Source organism: Phyllostomus discolor, chromosome X (genome assembly GCF_004126475.2).
Source record: "Phyllostomus discolor isolate MPI-MPIP mPhyDis1 chromosome X, mPhyDis1.pri.v3, whole genome shotgun sequence".
NCBI classification, from domain to species: Eukaryota; Metazoa; Chordata; class Mammalia; order Chiroptera; family Phyllostomidae; genus Phyllostomus; species Phyllostomus discolor.
Genome location: NC_050198.1, coordinates 65970398 through 65988880, shown reverse-complemented (window position 1 = coordinate 65988880; position 18483 = coordinate 65970398). Strand labels below are relative to the sequence as shown.

Here is an 18483-nt window from a genome sequence, read left to right as displayed (position 1 = left end):
TATTAATTTGGATATTTTGAGTATGTTGGCTATCTCCTGCTATTGGCTTCTAGTGGGTCGAAGCCAGGGGTGCTGCAAAACATCTTGCAATGCATAAGACAGCCCACAGCAAAGCATTATTTGGCCAAAATATTAATAGTACCAAGAAACTTGGAAAACCACTCCTGATATGTTTGATCAGTCACAGCACCTTCTCCATACACTGCACAAGTCTTTTTTTTTTTGCATTTCAGTTGTATTTTTATCTTTCTTAAAATAAAGCATAATATGCTGAAAATATGTTATTTTCTTCCATCTTCAATATTAATATGGCTGCACAAAAATTCACCAGTTTTGATAAGCTTTTTAAAAAATACATGCTGGTAGGACAGCTGTCACAATATGATCGAACAAAATTGTTTCAAATGAAGTTAAAGACAACTAAGCACTACTACGGCCATCATAGGGAAAAATGTAATGGGCTTTTTTGCCATACCAATATCTGAGTAACAGGCACATGGACCTGATTAGCGATTTGGTAATTTGAACTTACATTTCACGTGTCTTCCCTTGCATATGTGCTCTTATTCTGATGGTAGATTATTCACACCTTGGTTGTCCCTTGAAACATTATTTTTAAAAGGCTCTGTTTAAAAGGATGGAAGAAATACTGTGTGGGCCTCTTCCTGACAACTCAAGATTTAAAGACTCACAATACCTGCTTTGCCCTGCTGCTGCTGCACAAAACACCTAACATTGTCTACTGATTTACGTTTTAAAGGAAGCTTTGACACACGTGATATTTTTCACTCCCCACAACAACCCTAAAGCAGACAACTGTACTTGAACAACAACAACAACAACGACAAAAGTTGTTTGGAACAGAGACTAGCACTCAATCCAATTTCTAACTCTCTACAGGTGCTGTGGTTAAAAAGCCTTATACACCCCCTCAGGGATTAAGTGGTGGGTGCCTGCTCCTTCTACTACAGAACGACATGTGAATAAAAGAAGACTATTTCTTTGGCCGCAATTCAATCATTGCAATAGAAAGCACCCACACTTTCCACTTTGACCCATACAATCTGTCTAGGCAATTAATCAGTGCTCCCTGAGGTAGTTTTCCTGTGGGATGCCAATCAACCCCTCCCACACAGCGTAGCAGGACCACACCCGGAGCCAGGCCTTTGCCAGAGAAGGTGCTCTGGCCTACACTAGTTAAAGGGGATAGTCAGATAGACCCTCCAGTGAAACTTACACGTGAATCCTCCTGGGCCTCAGTTTCTCCATCTTTAAAATGGGCTACACCTCCTCTCTCTGGACTAGTTCCCTCCCATTTTACCAAAGGCCCCTCGGAAATGAAATCAGTGCTTAACCACAGCTTAAACTTAGCTCGCTGGGTTCTAGTCGCTGGGCCGGGCATGCTCAGTAGCTGAGGCCGGTTCAGCAAAAGAGTAGGAAGCAGTTCTACGCGCCGGGCGGCCGACTGCGGGCACTTTGATGAATCACGTGTGTTGAGGCCCTCTTAAAGAGACAGACACCCACTTTCTCCACCCTAAACGCCGCCCTGAGGGAGGCGGCAGTAGTGGTAATTGCAGCTGCTCAAGGGCAGGGCTTGCCCTAGCGCCGAGTAGTGGCGACGGTGTGTGGCTTCTGGGGTTCCTGGAAGCCCGGTCCCAGCGGCCTGAAACCGGCAGCTCTCCAGGCAGACACACTTTCCCAGGAAGTAGTGCTCCCGAGTCAGCGCGCAGCGAGACCGCCTGGAGGGGCTTCCTTAGTGGAGGAGAGGTGGGGTTACAGGGCACAGGTGACAGGGCCGGAGAAAGATGGAGCAGCCCGGCGCGGCAGCGTCGGGAGCGGGAGGCAGCAGCGAGGAACCTGGTGGGGGCCGGAGCACCAAGCGGAGCGCGGGGAGCCGGGCCGCCAACGAAGAGGAAACGAAAAACAAACCCAAATTGGTGAGTGCTCCCGCAGCCCCCGCCGGCCTTGGGGATAGCGAGAGCCCCGGGATCCTCCTGCCGTTGAACACGGGGGCACCCGGGGCCCCCTCCCAAGAGTGACCGCGACCTCGCTGTGCAACCTGGAGAGCCGCTAAAGGAGCGGTTACACTGAGGCGCGGAGACGGCGTGGGGGCGGAAGAGCACCCCCTTCTCCACTTAATCCCTTTCTTACTCTTGTCAGCGCTTTGAAAACAGTGCGGGAAGGAGAAAGGCCCCACCCCAACTTAGGGAGACCCCGAGTACTGGGTAGGGTCTGTTGTTTGTCTAACTTGTGGGCGAGAACCTTCTTTGCATGATTCCGTTCCCCTCCCATCCCTGTCAGATGCTGGCTTTTGGTTCTTGAACGCTTTTAGGGTCTGGGCACGGGAAGCGCTCGTCCTTGCATCCAAATGCTTGGGAGCCCACCCACAGACTTACAAAAAAAAATCTTGTGAACAAAAAAACACAAAACGTAGGCTCCCATTCTTTTTACTTTACCAGAAAATGTAAGGAAGAGGCGCCTACGTGCCCCCGCCCCCCCCCCACCCCGCACGCCCGCCTGCCCGCCTGCCCGCCTGCCTCTCCATGTGCTCTACCCAAAAACATTTCTTTGTAAGAGTGGGGGGAGCATGGGAGTTGGAGGCTGGGTGAAATACCACCAACTGTCCTTTATGAATAGACAGAGGAAGACAGCACTTCTACTTAGTTGGTTAAGAACTCTTAAAAGCACTAGGCTGACTCCACAAGTCTCACTGTCCTGAGAGAGTGTGTGAACCAGTGGTAGCAGTTCATTTCCTGCCACTGACTTCATGTGCAGAGGAATGAAATCTATGGGGCCCACTCTTAGATTGGGAAATACTGGAGTTTCCTCTACTCATCAGTTAAAAGGGTTCCTCTTTTTTGCTGAACTTTTTAATTCGGGTGGCATGCGGGGAAATGGTTTGCCTGCACAAATTGAGCAAATACTCCTGTATGAACGTTGTTAGCCTAGCTCTGAAGCACAAGTCAGATGTTGCCCATCTAGTTTTCAGTTTTAACCAGCAACTTGTTTATAATTAGGAAGAACAGAGTGACTTAACTAGAGCCAGTTCTTATGGCCATTTAGTATGTACCTGTTTTACTTCCTCGACGCCTACTATTGGCCTTTCACATTGGGAAACAGTGGTCAACGCATTATAGTATCAGGAAACATATAACCTTCCATTAAGTGGGAAGGGACCTGGTTGGGTAGAATAAAATGACAACTTTAAAGTCTCATCAATTCCACCCTAACTTGAAGCAAATTGAGAATTTACTTACTTGATGTGTCCCATTACCCCAGTAATTACAGGTGAAGAAACTAAGCCACAAGGTCTTCGTGAATTGTCTAAGCTGGGTTTAATGGGTGCCCTCACTATAATGAAAGTGAGAAAGGTTTTGTGAGTGTATCACCAAATTTTAATGTATTTAAGGATTCTGATGTTGTGATTTTGAAGTTTATCCGTTTGTGGTAAAACAGTGGCCATATCACCTTTTATTTTTGACTCAGCACAAAAACTCTGGTTTAAATAGTGATTAAAAGTTTAAGCAAACATAAAAGTGAATTGAGAGTTTCCACAAGTAGTTTAGTACAACCAGCAAGAATCTTTCACTTTTAGGAAGTATGCCAGAGAAAAAATGCTTATCTCTGCCTGCTAGTAAATAACACCTTGATTATATTCTTCTCTTTCTTTTGGCCATTTGTTCTATTTCATCTTTTATGTTTTCCTTGCTTTGACAAGGTAACTAGATAGTTATGAGGTGGAATCAGTTTCAATTCCTAGCTGACACTGTTTTGGTGTTGAATATAGCTTGATGTAATATAACAAGTATTCGAATCCAAGAGTTTAATATCAGTGGAAACTTCTCTCTTTTTGCTCAAATATAACTTTTTAGCCTTACATGATTCTACAAGCAGAGGTGTCAGTTATAAATACAAATTTAGAAGGATATTTCAGCACTTTTTAAGACAACCAAATTGACCAAACAACAAGACTTGGTAAACTACTACATGCTATAAATGCCTTACTCCTTATTTTCAGTTGTCTTATTAAATTGGTCAATAGTTTCTTCTAAGGCACAGGTGGCAAACACAAGGCCCACGGGCTGAATCCAGTCCTCCACCTTATTTTATCCAGCCAAGCACCTTGTTTCTACCCAGCAGCAGTGCTGAGCTCCTTGCCCCTAGTTGAGTAGTTATATTTATCCAGTCCTAAAATTACATTCGGCCCTTTGAAGGCAACCTCGAAGCTGATGTAGCCCCCGGTGAAAATGAATTTGACACCTCTGTTCTAAGGCCTTTTAGAGAACAGTTCACCTGGGATTCTTAAAATATTGCTAGTAAGATAGAGCTTTACCTAGACTAAGTTTTATTACTTTGGGTATTATGCTACAATCAGTGTAATAGTCCTTAATTATGTGCATGTGTGTGTGTGTGCATGCACATGTGGGATTATAAAAGCCATATGGTGATAGAAATTATTTGTGTCGGTGATTGTGGGGGAGAGCAGTTCTTTAATTTTTGAAATTGTATGAAAGAATTTGAATGTATGTAGGTACCTGCATTTTTCTGGGCCTCATAGCTTTCATCAGTTTCTCAAAGGCATGTGTCACCTATAGAAGAACAAGAGCTATTGGGTTATGAAAGAGAGAGGGAGAGTACAGGCAAGGCCAGTTGATTCCACTTAAAGTTACTGGGGAGAGGAGGTCAGTGATGGAAGGAGTATCAAAATAGCACAGACCACAGGAGTGATTGATATTGAAGATAATTCACCTGGGGGTAAAAAGAAGTTAATTACACAATGTCAATATAGCATTAGCCAAGGTGAAAGTTTCCACTATGTAGAAAAATGAACTTAATAGCTATGGTATAGTGGATTCATAAGACTTGTGATTCAGTTGTTACTCATTGTTCTGGAAAATGGGAGGATGAAGGCATGGTTTCTTTTTCTATGGACAACTGTCCTTTTATTTATGTCCCTAGCTTCTGATAGCTATTAGTGAGAATTTTTTTCAGAGAGATGTTTCAGGACTTTAATGACTTCTGTTTAAGATTAATTCAGTCAAAATGTAACAAAATTTACTTCAGTCTTCTTGATCCATGCCTCCTCATAATGATCTTTTTATTTTGATTCTCTTTAAGGAAGGCAACCTTGTTTGGGACTCCTCATCACATTGCCCAAATTGTAGCATCTCATCAAACAGTATGATTCTTAGATTAATTAGTAATTTGAGGTCAACCATGGAATGCATTTTCTTAAGTAGTACAGAGAGCTCTAGCAGTGTTATGATGGAATCTCTCATGTTTAAGGCAGTGACTTAACCATTAAGAGAGGCTAGTGTTAAGGTAGAATGAATACCTTTCACACACACAGAATGGTGTAGAATGGGTATAGAATGACTTAACATTCTCTGGTGCTTTTGTCTTTTGACTTTGCATTTCTATATAATTCCTGAAGCCTTTAATTAGTAACTTGAAGTAACAGAAGTTAAGTTATCTTTGTGGTTATTATATAATTCCTGACAATTTGGTTATTTTTATTAGATAAATCATGTTTCATTTTAATTGATAAACACCAAGTTTTATGATTTCATTTATGTAACATTTACTGAGCATCTCCTATATGCTTTAGATATTATTCTGAGGGTTGGTGATATTGGGTTGGCCAAAAAGTCCATTATGTTTTTTCCCAACGATGGCTCTGAAAGTGCTTAGTTGTCTCTAACTTCATTCAAAACTATTTTTGTTAGATTGTATTGTGACAGCTGTCATATCAGTGTGTGTTTAAAAAAAGCTTATCAAAATTGGTGAATTTTTGTGTAGCCATTTTAATATTGAAGATGGAAGAAGATATACATTTTCAGCATATTATGCTTTATTATTTCAAGAAAGGTAAAAACACAACTGAAACACACACACACACACACACACACAAAGATTTGTGCAGTGTATGGAGAAGGTGCTGTGGCTGATCAGACTTTTTACAAGTGGTTTTCTAAGGCTCTTGGTCCTATTGACATTTTGACCAAATAATTCTTTGCTGTGGGGCTGTCTTAGGCTTTGGAAAATGTTTGGCAGCACCCCTGGCCTCCACCCACCACTAGAAGCCAGTAGTGGGAGACAGCTGACACAGTCAAAATATCCAAATCAGCACGGATATTGGTGAAAGTAAAAAATGTATCTTCTATTTCACAGAAGAAAGCATGCCAGGCTTTTGGCTAACTCAATACCATAATATGGTTGGTTATATATTTATTGATTCCTTATTCTCTCCCCAATTCCATTGGTCTGTTTAGAGGATTATACATTCTTTTCTTTTACTAATAATTCTTTCCATTGAATGAATATAAGATGTGAGTTTAACATTTTTGTCCCTGTACTTTTTTTAAAGATCCATGCTACCATTTTCTTTAAATTTGAAGCATTTAACATTTTTGTGAAAAAAACTTTCATTAGATATTTATGGCATTTGTCTTGTCAGGCAGCATGCTGCTGTTGTACAAATAAGGAAACCGAGTCACTGATGTGTTAAGAGGTCTCTTCTAGAGATAAGTTTAAAAGCTAGCACTTTTATTGTCAAAAAGTTAGCTATAATGCTGTGTCATTATGCTTCAGGGATTCTGAAAGTGAAAAATTATTCAGTCTTTTTTTGTACCTTTTTGGAACAATTGTAATTGTTATCCACCTAGCTTTCACTCCAAGTACCAAGAGCTCTGACAGTAGCAACATGTCATTGACATGAAATCATATTCTTTTCCCACCTGATCTCTAAGAACACTGTAAATAACAGGATGCTCTGAAAATAGTACATACATAATATATGCCGATTTACATGAATCAGCACATTTGCCTAAACATTACTGGATATCATTAGCACCATAGTGATTGTTATTGAAGACCAAACGTTCTCGTATTCCTGTATTCAGTTTGCCATGCAGAAGAGACCAGTTCCTTCTGTTAGATTTTGGCTGTTTTAATACTTTTTTTTGTCTTAAGCCTGAATAAACTAAGATGATGGCCAGGTGACTTCAAATATGATTTATATACCTGCTGTCCAAGTGAGCATCTTGTAGAAAACACCCATGTGGAAGACTGTTCAAAAATGATGCAATGCCACCCTGACCGAGTAGCTCAGTTGGTTAGAGCATGGACTTGATATACCAAAGTTGTGAATTTGATCCCTGGTCAAGGCACATATAAGAATCAATCAATGAATGCATAAATAGGTGGAATAGCAAGTCAATGTTTCTCTCAAATCAATAAATATAAATTTAAAAAATTAAGAATGATGCATACAAAGGAAGGTTTGGATATTTTCACAGAGCTATTTATTGTTAATTTAAGTAATAGAAATTGACTTATGCTAATTTAAAACTTACATGATCAGGCCTCATCTGTTTCAGTGTAAATGATTTACTCTGGCTCTAGCTTGAATAGACACTCAACTGAATCCTGATGCTTGCTTTTGTAAGGTAGCCTGGGGAAAAAGATATTGGTACCTTTCTCATGAAAGAATGTAGAAAAGATATTGGTGCCTTTCTCATGAAAGAATGTAGAAAACACCATTTACATAGGCTTTGGCTTAATGAAGGTATTCCTGTATTGCTTTAGGGAGGGGAAGCTACATTGCTACCAAATGCAGACTAGCCAATTGGCTGCCAGATACTCCTTCTTTCAGCACTCTAACATTTGTGGTGCCTACTTCAAGGGAGAAGCTTCTGGGTGGCTATTTTTAGGTAGCCTAGGTAGGAATCCAAGATTTCATTTGGAAAGAATCATTCCCCAAAGACTATTGAGTCAATCACGTGGCAATTCTGGTACTCGCTCAATGGAGAAAAGACATGGGCACAAGAAATTGAATAATTTTTCTTATTCTATGATAGATATACATACATGCTTTTGTTAAGATCTCTAAATTATAAGGAATTTTTATCTGCCCTTAATTATTTCATTTGTCTCACCCACCTAAAAGTAAAAGAGGTAGAATGAAGTTTCCACTTTCTTTGTGATAAGGGCTAATTAAGACTTTTTAATAAAACATATGAAAATTTCAAACATACTATAAAGTCAAGAGGAAAATAATTAATATCCAGTACCTACATATGGTGGGGCAAAAGTAGGTTTACAGGTGTTCACAACTGTAAACTTACTTTTGCCCCATCCTGTACAGTATTTATCTCAATTTTCAGCATTTGTTTCATCCATCTTTTTAAATTTTTTTCTTGCTAAGTAGTTTTATGCAAATCCCAGATATCATGTCATTTTAGTCCTAGGTACTTAGTACACATCTCTAAATATTCCTTTTTAAAAAATGTAAGCATTATGCTACTGTCATATCTTTAAAAAATAACATATTCCTTGGCATCATCGTACACTCAATTCGTAATCAAATATCCCTAATAGCCTCAAAAAATAATCAGATTTTGATCTAATCTGTACCTAATTAATGTACATGTCATTGAGCTCCTTAAACAAATACAGCTTTAAATTAATGGTAAAATCATTATAGTCAAAGTTATTCCACATAAAGTGCTATCAAAGTATCACATCCAATTAAGTTCTCTTTTGTCTTTAATCCTGTGGAAGTGTTTGGAAAAGTTGACTATAAAAATACGGAGTGACCCCATAGAATAGCTATTATGTATCATAGAAAATAGAACAAATTAAGACTTTTAGTTCCACTCACTGGCTGGATAATCACTCATTCTTTATTTTGGAATTTTTCAAGTAGGGTGGGGTTTATGTGTAAGAATTTTCCTCTTAGGGAAATGTAGAGAGTTGGATGAAGGAAATGTGTCCTTGAATTCTGTGGATAAAGGGTTCATATGGCCTTTTGATACAGACACACATACATACACAAGTTTGCTACTAGCTCTAGTTTTTATTTCAATGCAAATGTCATTTTAGTACTTGAGGTATTATTTTTTTAGCCACTTGAATATACTCTGTGTTGCTGAATGTGTGTAGTTGGTGTGTGCAAACCTTTACAAAGAACTCTGAACTTTTAAATATCCTTATTTAGAGATTTGTGGGGTTAAAAATTGAAAACCAGGCTACGCTGAGGTGATAGAGCTGGGGATGGGTGGAATGGATAAACATGAGAATTAATTTGGGAAAACCACATGCTCTCTATACAGATTTACTAAAGAAATTGTGTAACCACTGCCTTCTAGACAGCAATTTAGTGCTATTACTGTACTAGGAGGAGATAGGTACATAATTCATCAGTCTTGTGGAATTAAGTTGACTTAGATTAGTAATCCACCTCCAATCTGCAACTTTCAGGCTGTCCTTTTACTGACCCAATCACGTGGGCAATTTTTCTCAAAACAGGAGATGAGTGATAATTGTGAGTTTGGACAGATGGCCTTTCCTCCTTTTGTTTTTCCCAGGGGAGACAAAGCTATAGAGGTGTTGTTTTATGTGCTTTGAAATCAATCAATTATGTCGGCTGAAGCTGTCAGGAAGATTCTATATGTAGAAAGAAAGACCTTATGTAGACTGTACACTTACATTTTGAACTTTAACAAAGTGTGTAATAGAGACCAGGGCCACTGTGCATAGTGGGGCCCTATTCAAGTGTGAGACACCATACAGGTCATACCACATACCTAATTATGTGCCTAGTCACAAAATTGTGTCTTCAGGGGACCACTTTTTGGAAGGCACACCAAGGTGCCATATGAGCTAGCTAATTGCACTGAAAACCAGATGGTTGTGTATCTGAAATTTAATAGGAAATTTACCAAGATACAGGACACAGTTTAAGTATATCATTTAGAATAGGTATTTTCCATTTGTCATTGATTTTGAAAAAAAGAATCTAAGGTGTATATCTATGCAACAGGCCCTAAACCTGACTACATTTGTTTTTAAGCTGTTGCAGTCCTCAAATGTAGAGAACTGTGCCCTTGAGGATATAGCCTACAGGTTCAATATGTTAATTACTTTCTCTTATTTAAGGCAACCCCCTTTCTGCACTCTTCCCAGTAATTTTCTTGACATTATTGTTTCACAGTGCCTCACATGGTCACAGATTGTGTTGGATAAGACTGCATTTTGGGAAAATTAGTGTCACAACTTCAATTTATTTTAATTTGCATTGCTCATGATATAAGGTAAGACCATATAGCCAGTTAAGATGGATTACAATAAATTTGGCAGAAGCATTTCCTCTAATAATATGCTTTGCAGCTGAGTACTTCACATTACAAAATCAATGTTTCTGGAAAAGTCAGTGTGTCCATAAAACATTTGTGAGTAGAAACAATCTTTTTGTAGGCTGATCTCACAGCTTGTTTTTCAATGACAATGCATTAGCTTACATTTTTCCTCCCCTTTGGTTGAGTAGCTAATTGTCTTAAAACAGGCTGTTAAAGGGAAGAATAATTTTACACTGCAAAATTAAAAAAAAAAAAAAGGCCTGGATATTATCCATGCTGGTGCTTTGACTTTTCATGTGTGTGTTTTTTTTTTAATCAAAGCAGGGTGATCCCATGTTCTCTAATCTCTAAATTCTTAGGCTTTCTCAGTTAGCCTATACTTGTTTCATCAAATCATTTTCAGAAGGTCTTGTGAATTTCTGTGAAATCCAGGTGCTCCATTTTTATAGAAGTTGAATAGGTCTGAGACCCAATACTAAGTTTCTCAGTGGCCATATCTCTGTATAAAATGTATAAAGCAGGAATTGTGCAGGGCTCAGGGCCTAATTTTCCACAATCTTCCTACCATCTATTATAGCTAATTGGGGATCAAGATATGCTATGTTACAAATCCTTGATTCACACCCCCTCCCTTTAAATATTCTATTATCACTTGTATGCTTCTAATTCTAAAGATCATCTGATTCCTTGTCATTTGTACTGTTTTCAGTGAATATTATTAATGGTGAATGCTATTGCCTGGCCACAGAAATAACATGCAGAAGGATGGCCATTGAATGTTTAATCAATTACTTAATGTGACAGAAATTTATTTAAAAGCATTTCCCATCCACACCCATGGGCAACCATGTTACCATAAACTATTAGAAACTACTTTTTGTTCTTGGTACCACTACTTCACGGTTTCTATACCCCACATTTTATTTTATACAATCTAAAAGTATTTCATACACTATACAGAGTTGAAATAGGCTAAACAGGATATCCAAATGATTCTATTAAGTCTTTTTTAAAAAGATTTTATTTAGTTTTAGACAGGGGAAGGGAGGGAAAAAGAGAAGGGGAGAAACATCAGTGTATGGTTGCCTCTCAAGCACCCCTTGCTGGGGACCTGGCCTGAAACCTAGGCATGTGCCCCAACTGGGAATCGAACTGGCAAACATTAGGTTTGCAGGCTGGCACTCAATCCACTGAGCCACACCAGCCAGGACAAATCTTTTTTTAAAAGAGTTCCTGGCAGTTTAAAGAGGTTATATAGAGAGCAAGCTGACTACTTTTAAAATGTAACTCTGGGTAAGTCATTTATCTCTCTTCTCGGTGGGTGTGTTTATTCTGTAAAATAAGGGAGTCAAAATAAACAGTCTTCAAGGTTTCATTAAGCTCTGATGTACTGGGAATCAAAGGTTATTGAGAGCAGTAATGAATCTGCCCTAACATAAATACATGACATCTGGGTTCCAGTTAGATGAAAAGTTGACAATCATGAAAGATGACTGTTAATACTGAATGCTAATGGGTGAAAATCCCAGTTTAATTTACTGTCCTGTTTCTGGAGTCTGAGTTAGCATGGTTCGGTGGAGGTCACATCAACATTGTTTTAACCATACACTGTATGCAGGGCCCTGAGAATGCTGGCTCTGCCCTTGGTCATCCTGATCCTTGGGTAGTGTGCCTTGGTTCACTGACCAAGGGCAGTGCTTCAAGCCTGCCCAGAGTTGATTTTCAATGAGTAATCTCCTTTGTAGTGGTTGCTATTCTTAGTGCCTTGCATGTATTTGTCAAGAACTGTGTAAGGTCGGATTTAATTCTGCTTACCAATCTGTGTTGCTGTTTCCTGGATGGTTGCAGAAGACACAAGACTCCTGGGTCAGAGTCAAAACACAATTTGTTATTCATTGAAAAGCAGTCACTAGAATGTCAACAAGACATGCTGGTTCACTGTGGTGTTAAATCCAATGAAATTGACCAAAATAAGTGCCTGCACAGGTAGTGAGTTGCCTTATAGAAGAGGAGCACTGAGCTTAGTTGATTGATCACTTTTATTGTAAGCAGATGAAAGCTTGCTCTATGTTTGGGAGAGGAGATATTATTACTCCATCTTCTTCACTACTTTAAACAAAGCCCTGGGAAATGTCTTGGAGAAAGTGCTCTCAGGGCCTTTGAGTCTTGGCATCCCCAGCAAGAATGTGCAGGGATGCTCAGGGATTGTTGGTAGATACTCTCCCCCATCAATAGTAACTCATTTGATTTTCACAGCAGTTATTTTGTAGGTTAAGGAGAAAGGATCACAGCACATATGTAATTTGCCCAAGGATATATAGTGGTGAATTTGGAATTCTAGGCCAGTGTGACTATAAAACCCTTTGTTTTTAACCATGATTTTCTATAGCGCCTAAGACCCTACACTTCAGAGCACTTCTAAATTGACCTGAAGACGTACCTAGTGGTTCTCTGGATTGGTGATGGTTAGGCCTGGCCTAGGTTTTCCAGTATCCTTATGTATAATTTAGAAGACAGAATTCACGACCATTCATTTTAGTGCCATTGATAATCAAAAGTGAGCATTCTCTGAATCACTGCCATGAAGTAGTGGTCAGTCATGTGACCATTGCTAGAGAAGAACCATGAAGATAAAATGAGGTGGCTGTGGATTTTAAGGCTACGTGAACATAATTCTTAGAAATACCAGTCTGGCCTCTGTTAAATAATTTCACAGTCAACACAAGGCCTACTGTACTTTACTACTGTTGCATATTGAATACAATTCTCTTTTTTGTTCTTTGTATGCTAGCCATGAAGAGAGTCACTTCTGAACATTGCAAGCCATACTGCTTGCTTCATCTTGTACATTTTCTCTTCTTCTTCCCACTCCCATTCTGTTTGTGAAATTTTCTGTGAAGTAAAACTGCTTTGGACAAACTAATGCTATCTCCTACTACACAAGTACACGGTATGCATTATTTCTTGTTTAGGGGCAAGCCAAGAACCACCTACCTTCTCCTGCTGCTTCCTGTGTCTGCTTTGCCTAAAGATTGACTGCTATAAAAGTGTGGCATATTCAGCCAAGTGCTATCTTTTTTAATTAGGCTACTGAAGTGTTGTGGCAAACTATTTTTGTGTTGACTTGTGATGAATAATAGAGCCCTAAATTATGTGCTTCAATGTCAAATAATATGGAAGAACATTAATGTGATTTGAGTTCTAGTCTCTCGGCCTTAACCATCATCCCCCCTTAAAGGGAAATAGGGCCTTTAAGTGTAGAAAATGTGATGAGTGAAGTAGATCATGCATATACCAGTATGTGCCTGGAATCAGGTGATTTCACACTTATGATCACTAATCTTAATGAGTTAAAAATTCCATGTTGTTTCTTTTCATTGAACTATGTACAATAAATGTGAAACAAGGTAAAGGATATCTTAAGCTCACATAATGATATAAATATAACTGGCAAAGCTGATAATTAAGCAGACCAATTATTTTTTAACATTTGTATATTTAAAATATCCCTCTTACCTCTTCTTACAGATTCATATTGTCTCCAAATATCCTGGTTGCTGATGTCCTTCTTTTGTTTTTATATCATGGAACCCGAAGAGTTTTGTGTTTCAGACAAACATGTAAGGAAGGATGTAGTATTCCTTTGTCTCCAAAAATACATTCTTTTCTTTACAGCAGTGATTCTCTGTGGGGGCCAATTTAACCTCCTAGGGACATTTGGTAATGTCTGGAGACATGTTTGATTGTCACAAATGGGAGAGGGGTGCTACTGGTATCTAGTGAATAGAGGTCAGGGATGCTACTGAACATTCTACAGTGTGCAAGGCAGCACCCCCCCCCACACCCATGAGAAAGAATTATTTCATCCCAAATGTCAGTAGTGCCAAGGTTGAGAAACTTCACTTTGGACCCTGTGAGTTTTTGTTCTAGGATGAAAAATTCCTATGGCTCCTTAGCCATTCTTTACTCTCCATTCTCTTCTTTCCTCTATATTGTGACAGGGCCAGATCATCCCTGTCTTCAAGGAAGCATTGTTTGTTTCATTGACTCCTACCAATTTTACTTTCATTTCCTTTCTTTCCACTACTAGAAATCTGCTGGAATGGACTGTTTACAATTTTATAGTTGTAAACTATATCTCTTATCATTTATCTCATTTCTGACCTCTAATAAAATTCATTCTCATAAATGCCTTTAAAAGGCTTTTTCCACCTGCTGATTTCATGATACCTCAACAAATTTTGATGCTAGTCACTTTTAACTCATAATCTGTGCGGATTTTAGACTCCATGGTACAGAATTATCTGGCAGCTTCTACCTCTTGATTTATTGACTGCCCGAAGTAAAAGCTTTCCTTGCCTTCTACCCCCAAAGTTTCTCATTCTCTTTATCTGCTCTTTTCCACATACAACAGGCAATCATATGCCTCTTCAAATGCTACCTGAATGCAGTTGGAGCCAAACCTTTCTAGCTACTTTGACATCTAAATTCTTTACTATATCATTGTTTGCTGAAAAGCATCTCCCAACTATGGTGCAGTTGTACTACAAACAGCAAAAAGTTGATTTCTCCATGATCCATGTGAAACTTGGAATTCTTTATGGCAGTGGTTGTTCTAATAATCTTTCTTCTTTCAGAGAAAATAAAAATTACCTCGATGCCACTTCCCTGAACATACACAGACACATAGACATGCACACACACAGTACTTGTAAAGTTTATATTTTAAAAATAGGATTTACTCTTACCTCACTTATCACCACCCTGTAGTATTATAACATTAGTCCTTTATGACCTTTATGATTTCTGGTCCAGTTGAAGCAAGGTTAACTTCCCTGTTTGATCAGTTACTTCTCTCTCTATTTGACAGGATCAGCTTATTTTTATATTTGGGGTTATTGTTAGGCTACCTAATTTTATCTTTTCTTTTTTTCCTGTTTGCCCTTTTATTTAAGTGAAGCTATGAGCTGCCTTGCCCCCTCTGTCTGAAATAACCTCTTGTCCTTTTTTTCTCTTTTCAGGGAATTCCAAGTACTTTCCTCTTATTTTTTTTTCATGTAACTTCTTAAAATTGTTATTGCCTGATTGAAAGTGACATGGTCATTCCCCTTGAACCTTGAGTTTCCTGTAGAGAGCCACTTTATTCTGTGACATGCATGGCCATAATCACAGTTATGCTTATTATAAATGTGTAATACAGTGTATTATCATTCCACACATGTGAAATCCTCATTATGAATAAGGCATCGTGCTGAGGGTATAAACACAATTATACATATGTCTTACTTTTGAGGAGTTCATGGCCTAGAAAGAAAAGAGGGACATATGAGTCTAAAGTAGTAAGTCCTATAATAAATAGGTGTCAGCAGAGTGCTGTTGGAATGCCACATACTATGCTAGGTAGGCAGAGGAAGGACTTCACAGAGGTCACATTTGCTTCTGGGTCTTATAGAATGAAGACTAGTAAAGTTACAAGGGAGGAAATTCTCAATAGAGGAATTACCATGTATGCAAGTTTAGAGTTATGTAAATGCAGGGTTTTTTTAAGTGTTATTGATTTAAAAATGTTATGTCTTGGAGGAAGGCTGTGACTGAACTTGCTTTGTAACTGAATATGGGTGATCGTATGGAGCGTTTTTTCACCAAATGAAAAGTGAGGCAAAGAGAAGGAACTAACATTTACTGAGCACCTACAATTTTTCACACATTCTTCTGGGAGCTTTACATCACCATCTTACTTAATTTTTATCATAAATGTGTATGCTAAGTATAATAATTTCCCTCCTTTTACAGATAAGGAGACTGAGTCACAGAGAGGTTAACTGATTCTGATTCCAAAATACATGTTATTTTGTGGTAGCTTGCTACCACCTTCATAGAACTAACAGACTATATTTAAAATTTAAAAATAAACTATAATGTTTTTCTACTTTGTAAACATATACGTCATATTTTATATTTTTATATTTTATTTTTTCCTCTTATCACAAGCCTCATTCGGAGTCTAATACATTCATCCTAATACATTTTATCATTGTTGGATTAAGTTAGTTGAAAAATAATAGAGATTGAGAAGATGGCTGGGGATTGTCCACAAACATCTGATTTAGAGCTACATATAGTTAGTTTACTACTGAGAACTTGGGCAAGCTATTCAGTTGGAAAAGTTCTTGCCCTGAAATTCCTCTTGCTCAGCACTTAATCTAATTTGATGACAATTTTGTAGAAACCCACCCTAGTACTGTAATAAAGATTACTAGGGCACTAAAATAAATAGTCCCTGCCCCCACTAGGAACACAGCATTGGAAATTCTGATGTATACAAAACACTAGTGCAAGGTGGAATGTGTTAAGTGCTACTGGAGAGGTAAAAAGCGCTGGTAGTATTTGGGTTGACTTTATGGAAAGATTGGCAATAGAAGAGGGTCTTAAGTGCAGGGAGTTTTTCTTAAACAGTACTAGAGAGGGGCATTCCCTGTAGTGAGAACAATGTGCCCAACTGCCAGGGGCTAGGAAATTAGGGCAAGTTTGAGGAATTATGGAACAAACTGGCAATTTGTTTATATTAATCCCTCCCTCTTTTCCACCCATCTTCCCAACCCCCATCCCATCTGGCAACCATCAAAATGTTCTCTGTATGTATGGTTTGTTTCGGTTTTCTTTGTTCATTTATTTTGGTTTTTTTTTTTTTTTTTTTTTTTTTTTTTTTTTTTTGCAGATTCTACATGTAAGTGAAATCATATGACATATGTCTTTCTCTGGCTGACTTATTTCACTCAGCACAATACCCTGTAGGTCAAGGGTGTCAAACTCATTTTCACCAGGGGCCATATCAGCCTTGAGGTTGCCTTCAAAGGGCCGAATGTAATTTCAACTCCTTAACAGTTGAGGAGTAGTTACATTTATACAGCCCTAAAATTATTTTGGCCCTTTGAAGGCAACCATGAGGCTGATGTGGCCCCTGGTGAAAATGAGTTTGACATCCCTGCTCTAGGTCCATCCATGTTGTTGCAAATGGCAATATTTCATTCTTTTTATGGCTGAGTAATATTCCACTGTGTAGATGTATGTGTGTGTAAATATAACATCTTCTTTATCTGTTCATCTTTTCATGGATACTTAGGTTGATTCCAGTTATAAAAAGTTATGGGGATGTATAGTACAGCATAAGGAATATAGCTGATAATATTGTAATAACTATGTGTGGTGCCAGATCGGTACTAGACTTAACCGGGAGGACCAATTCATAGGTTATATTCATGTCTAATCACTATGATGTACACCTGAGACTGATAATAACATTGTATGTCAATGGTAATTGAAAAATTAAAAAAAAAGCTAGCTTAAATAGGCCCCGATATATTAATACATGCAAGAGTGGTGGAGGTCAGTCTGGAGGAGGGAGATTGCAGTTCATCGTGGTGAGTACTGAATGCTTCTCTAGTCAGTTTGGAGTTCATTCTGTAACCTAGGCAGAGTATCTGAGCAAGGGAGTGATGTTATTTGACTTTACTGTAGACTTTATAATTGGAAACATCATGAAGTTTTAAAACTTTTGTCAAAACTGTGGTAATTGGCATGTTTGTAGTGCAAATATAAAGGCGTGCATTAATTTTGATATGCTTTGGCATGCTCTGATTTGATAGTTTTGAACTTGTGAAATTAAACATGTGCTGTTAATAGAATGCGCTTTGATAACTTACAGTTTCATGTGACTTAATTAGCCCTTGCTCCCATCCTGTTCATCTGTGCCTCTAAGTCTAAAGTTTTTGCCTTTTTTTTTTTTTTTTTACAAATAGGTACTTCTCTAAAGGTCAGGTAGCTTACTTAGCATACAAGGCTGTTACTGTCAAACTGAATGTATTGTGTCTAGACTGAATTACAGTCCCTGGAATATTATAAGAGAAGCTGTAAGATTTATTATATACAAAACTGGGTAAATTTATCCTCACTGAAGTGTTGTTGTGATTTGGTTGTTTCCATTTTCTTGTATGAATCTCCTGTGACAAAGTAAGAGAGATACATTACTCACAACCATGGCAAAATAGTCTTAGGGTTATGATTTCAACTTGAGTTTCCTACTTATAATAATTCACTTAAACAAGTGAACTTTGTACTAAGAGGCACTGTCAACTAGGTTTCATTACTACAGCCTTTAAAGCTTTTATTACTAGAGAGTTCCAAATGAATTCAAGATAAAAGACGGAGGAATGAAAATTTGTCAATATGCAAAGGATTTCATATACCCAGCATATCAAACTATGTGTTAATCTGTGTTCAAATATAATTTTTACACAGAACCTCATTTATAACATGTGGATAAAGTAATATATGTCAACATTGT

The 18483-nt window shown here is 38.3% G+C and overlaps 1 protein-coding gene across 3 annotated transcripts in view; it reads left to right on the top strand.

Annotated features, from left to right (window-relative positions):
- The first annotated feature begins 1557 nt into the window (after positions 1–1557).
- DIAPH2 (diaphanous related formin 2) overlaps positions 1558–18483 on the top strand; it is a 914500-nt gene continuing 897574 nt past the window's right edge. For 2 of the 3 annotated variants that reach the window (XM_036016530.1, XM_028522432.2), the window contains exon 1: positions 1560–1937. In XM_036016530.1, the coding sequence (XP_035872423.1) occupies positions 1806–1937 (132 nt within the window). In that variant the 5' untranslated portion in view covers positions 1560–1805. Of the gene's footprint in view, positions 1938–18483 lie in introns of all 3 variants that reach the window. The other variant, XM_028522433.2, reaches the window with a different exon arrangement.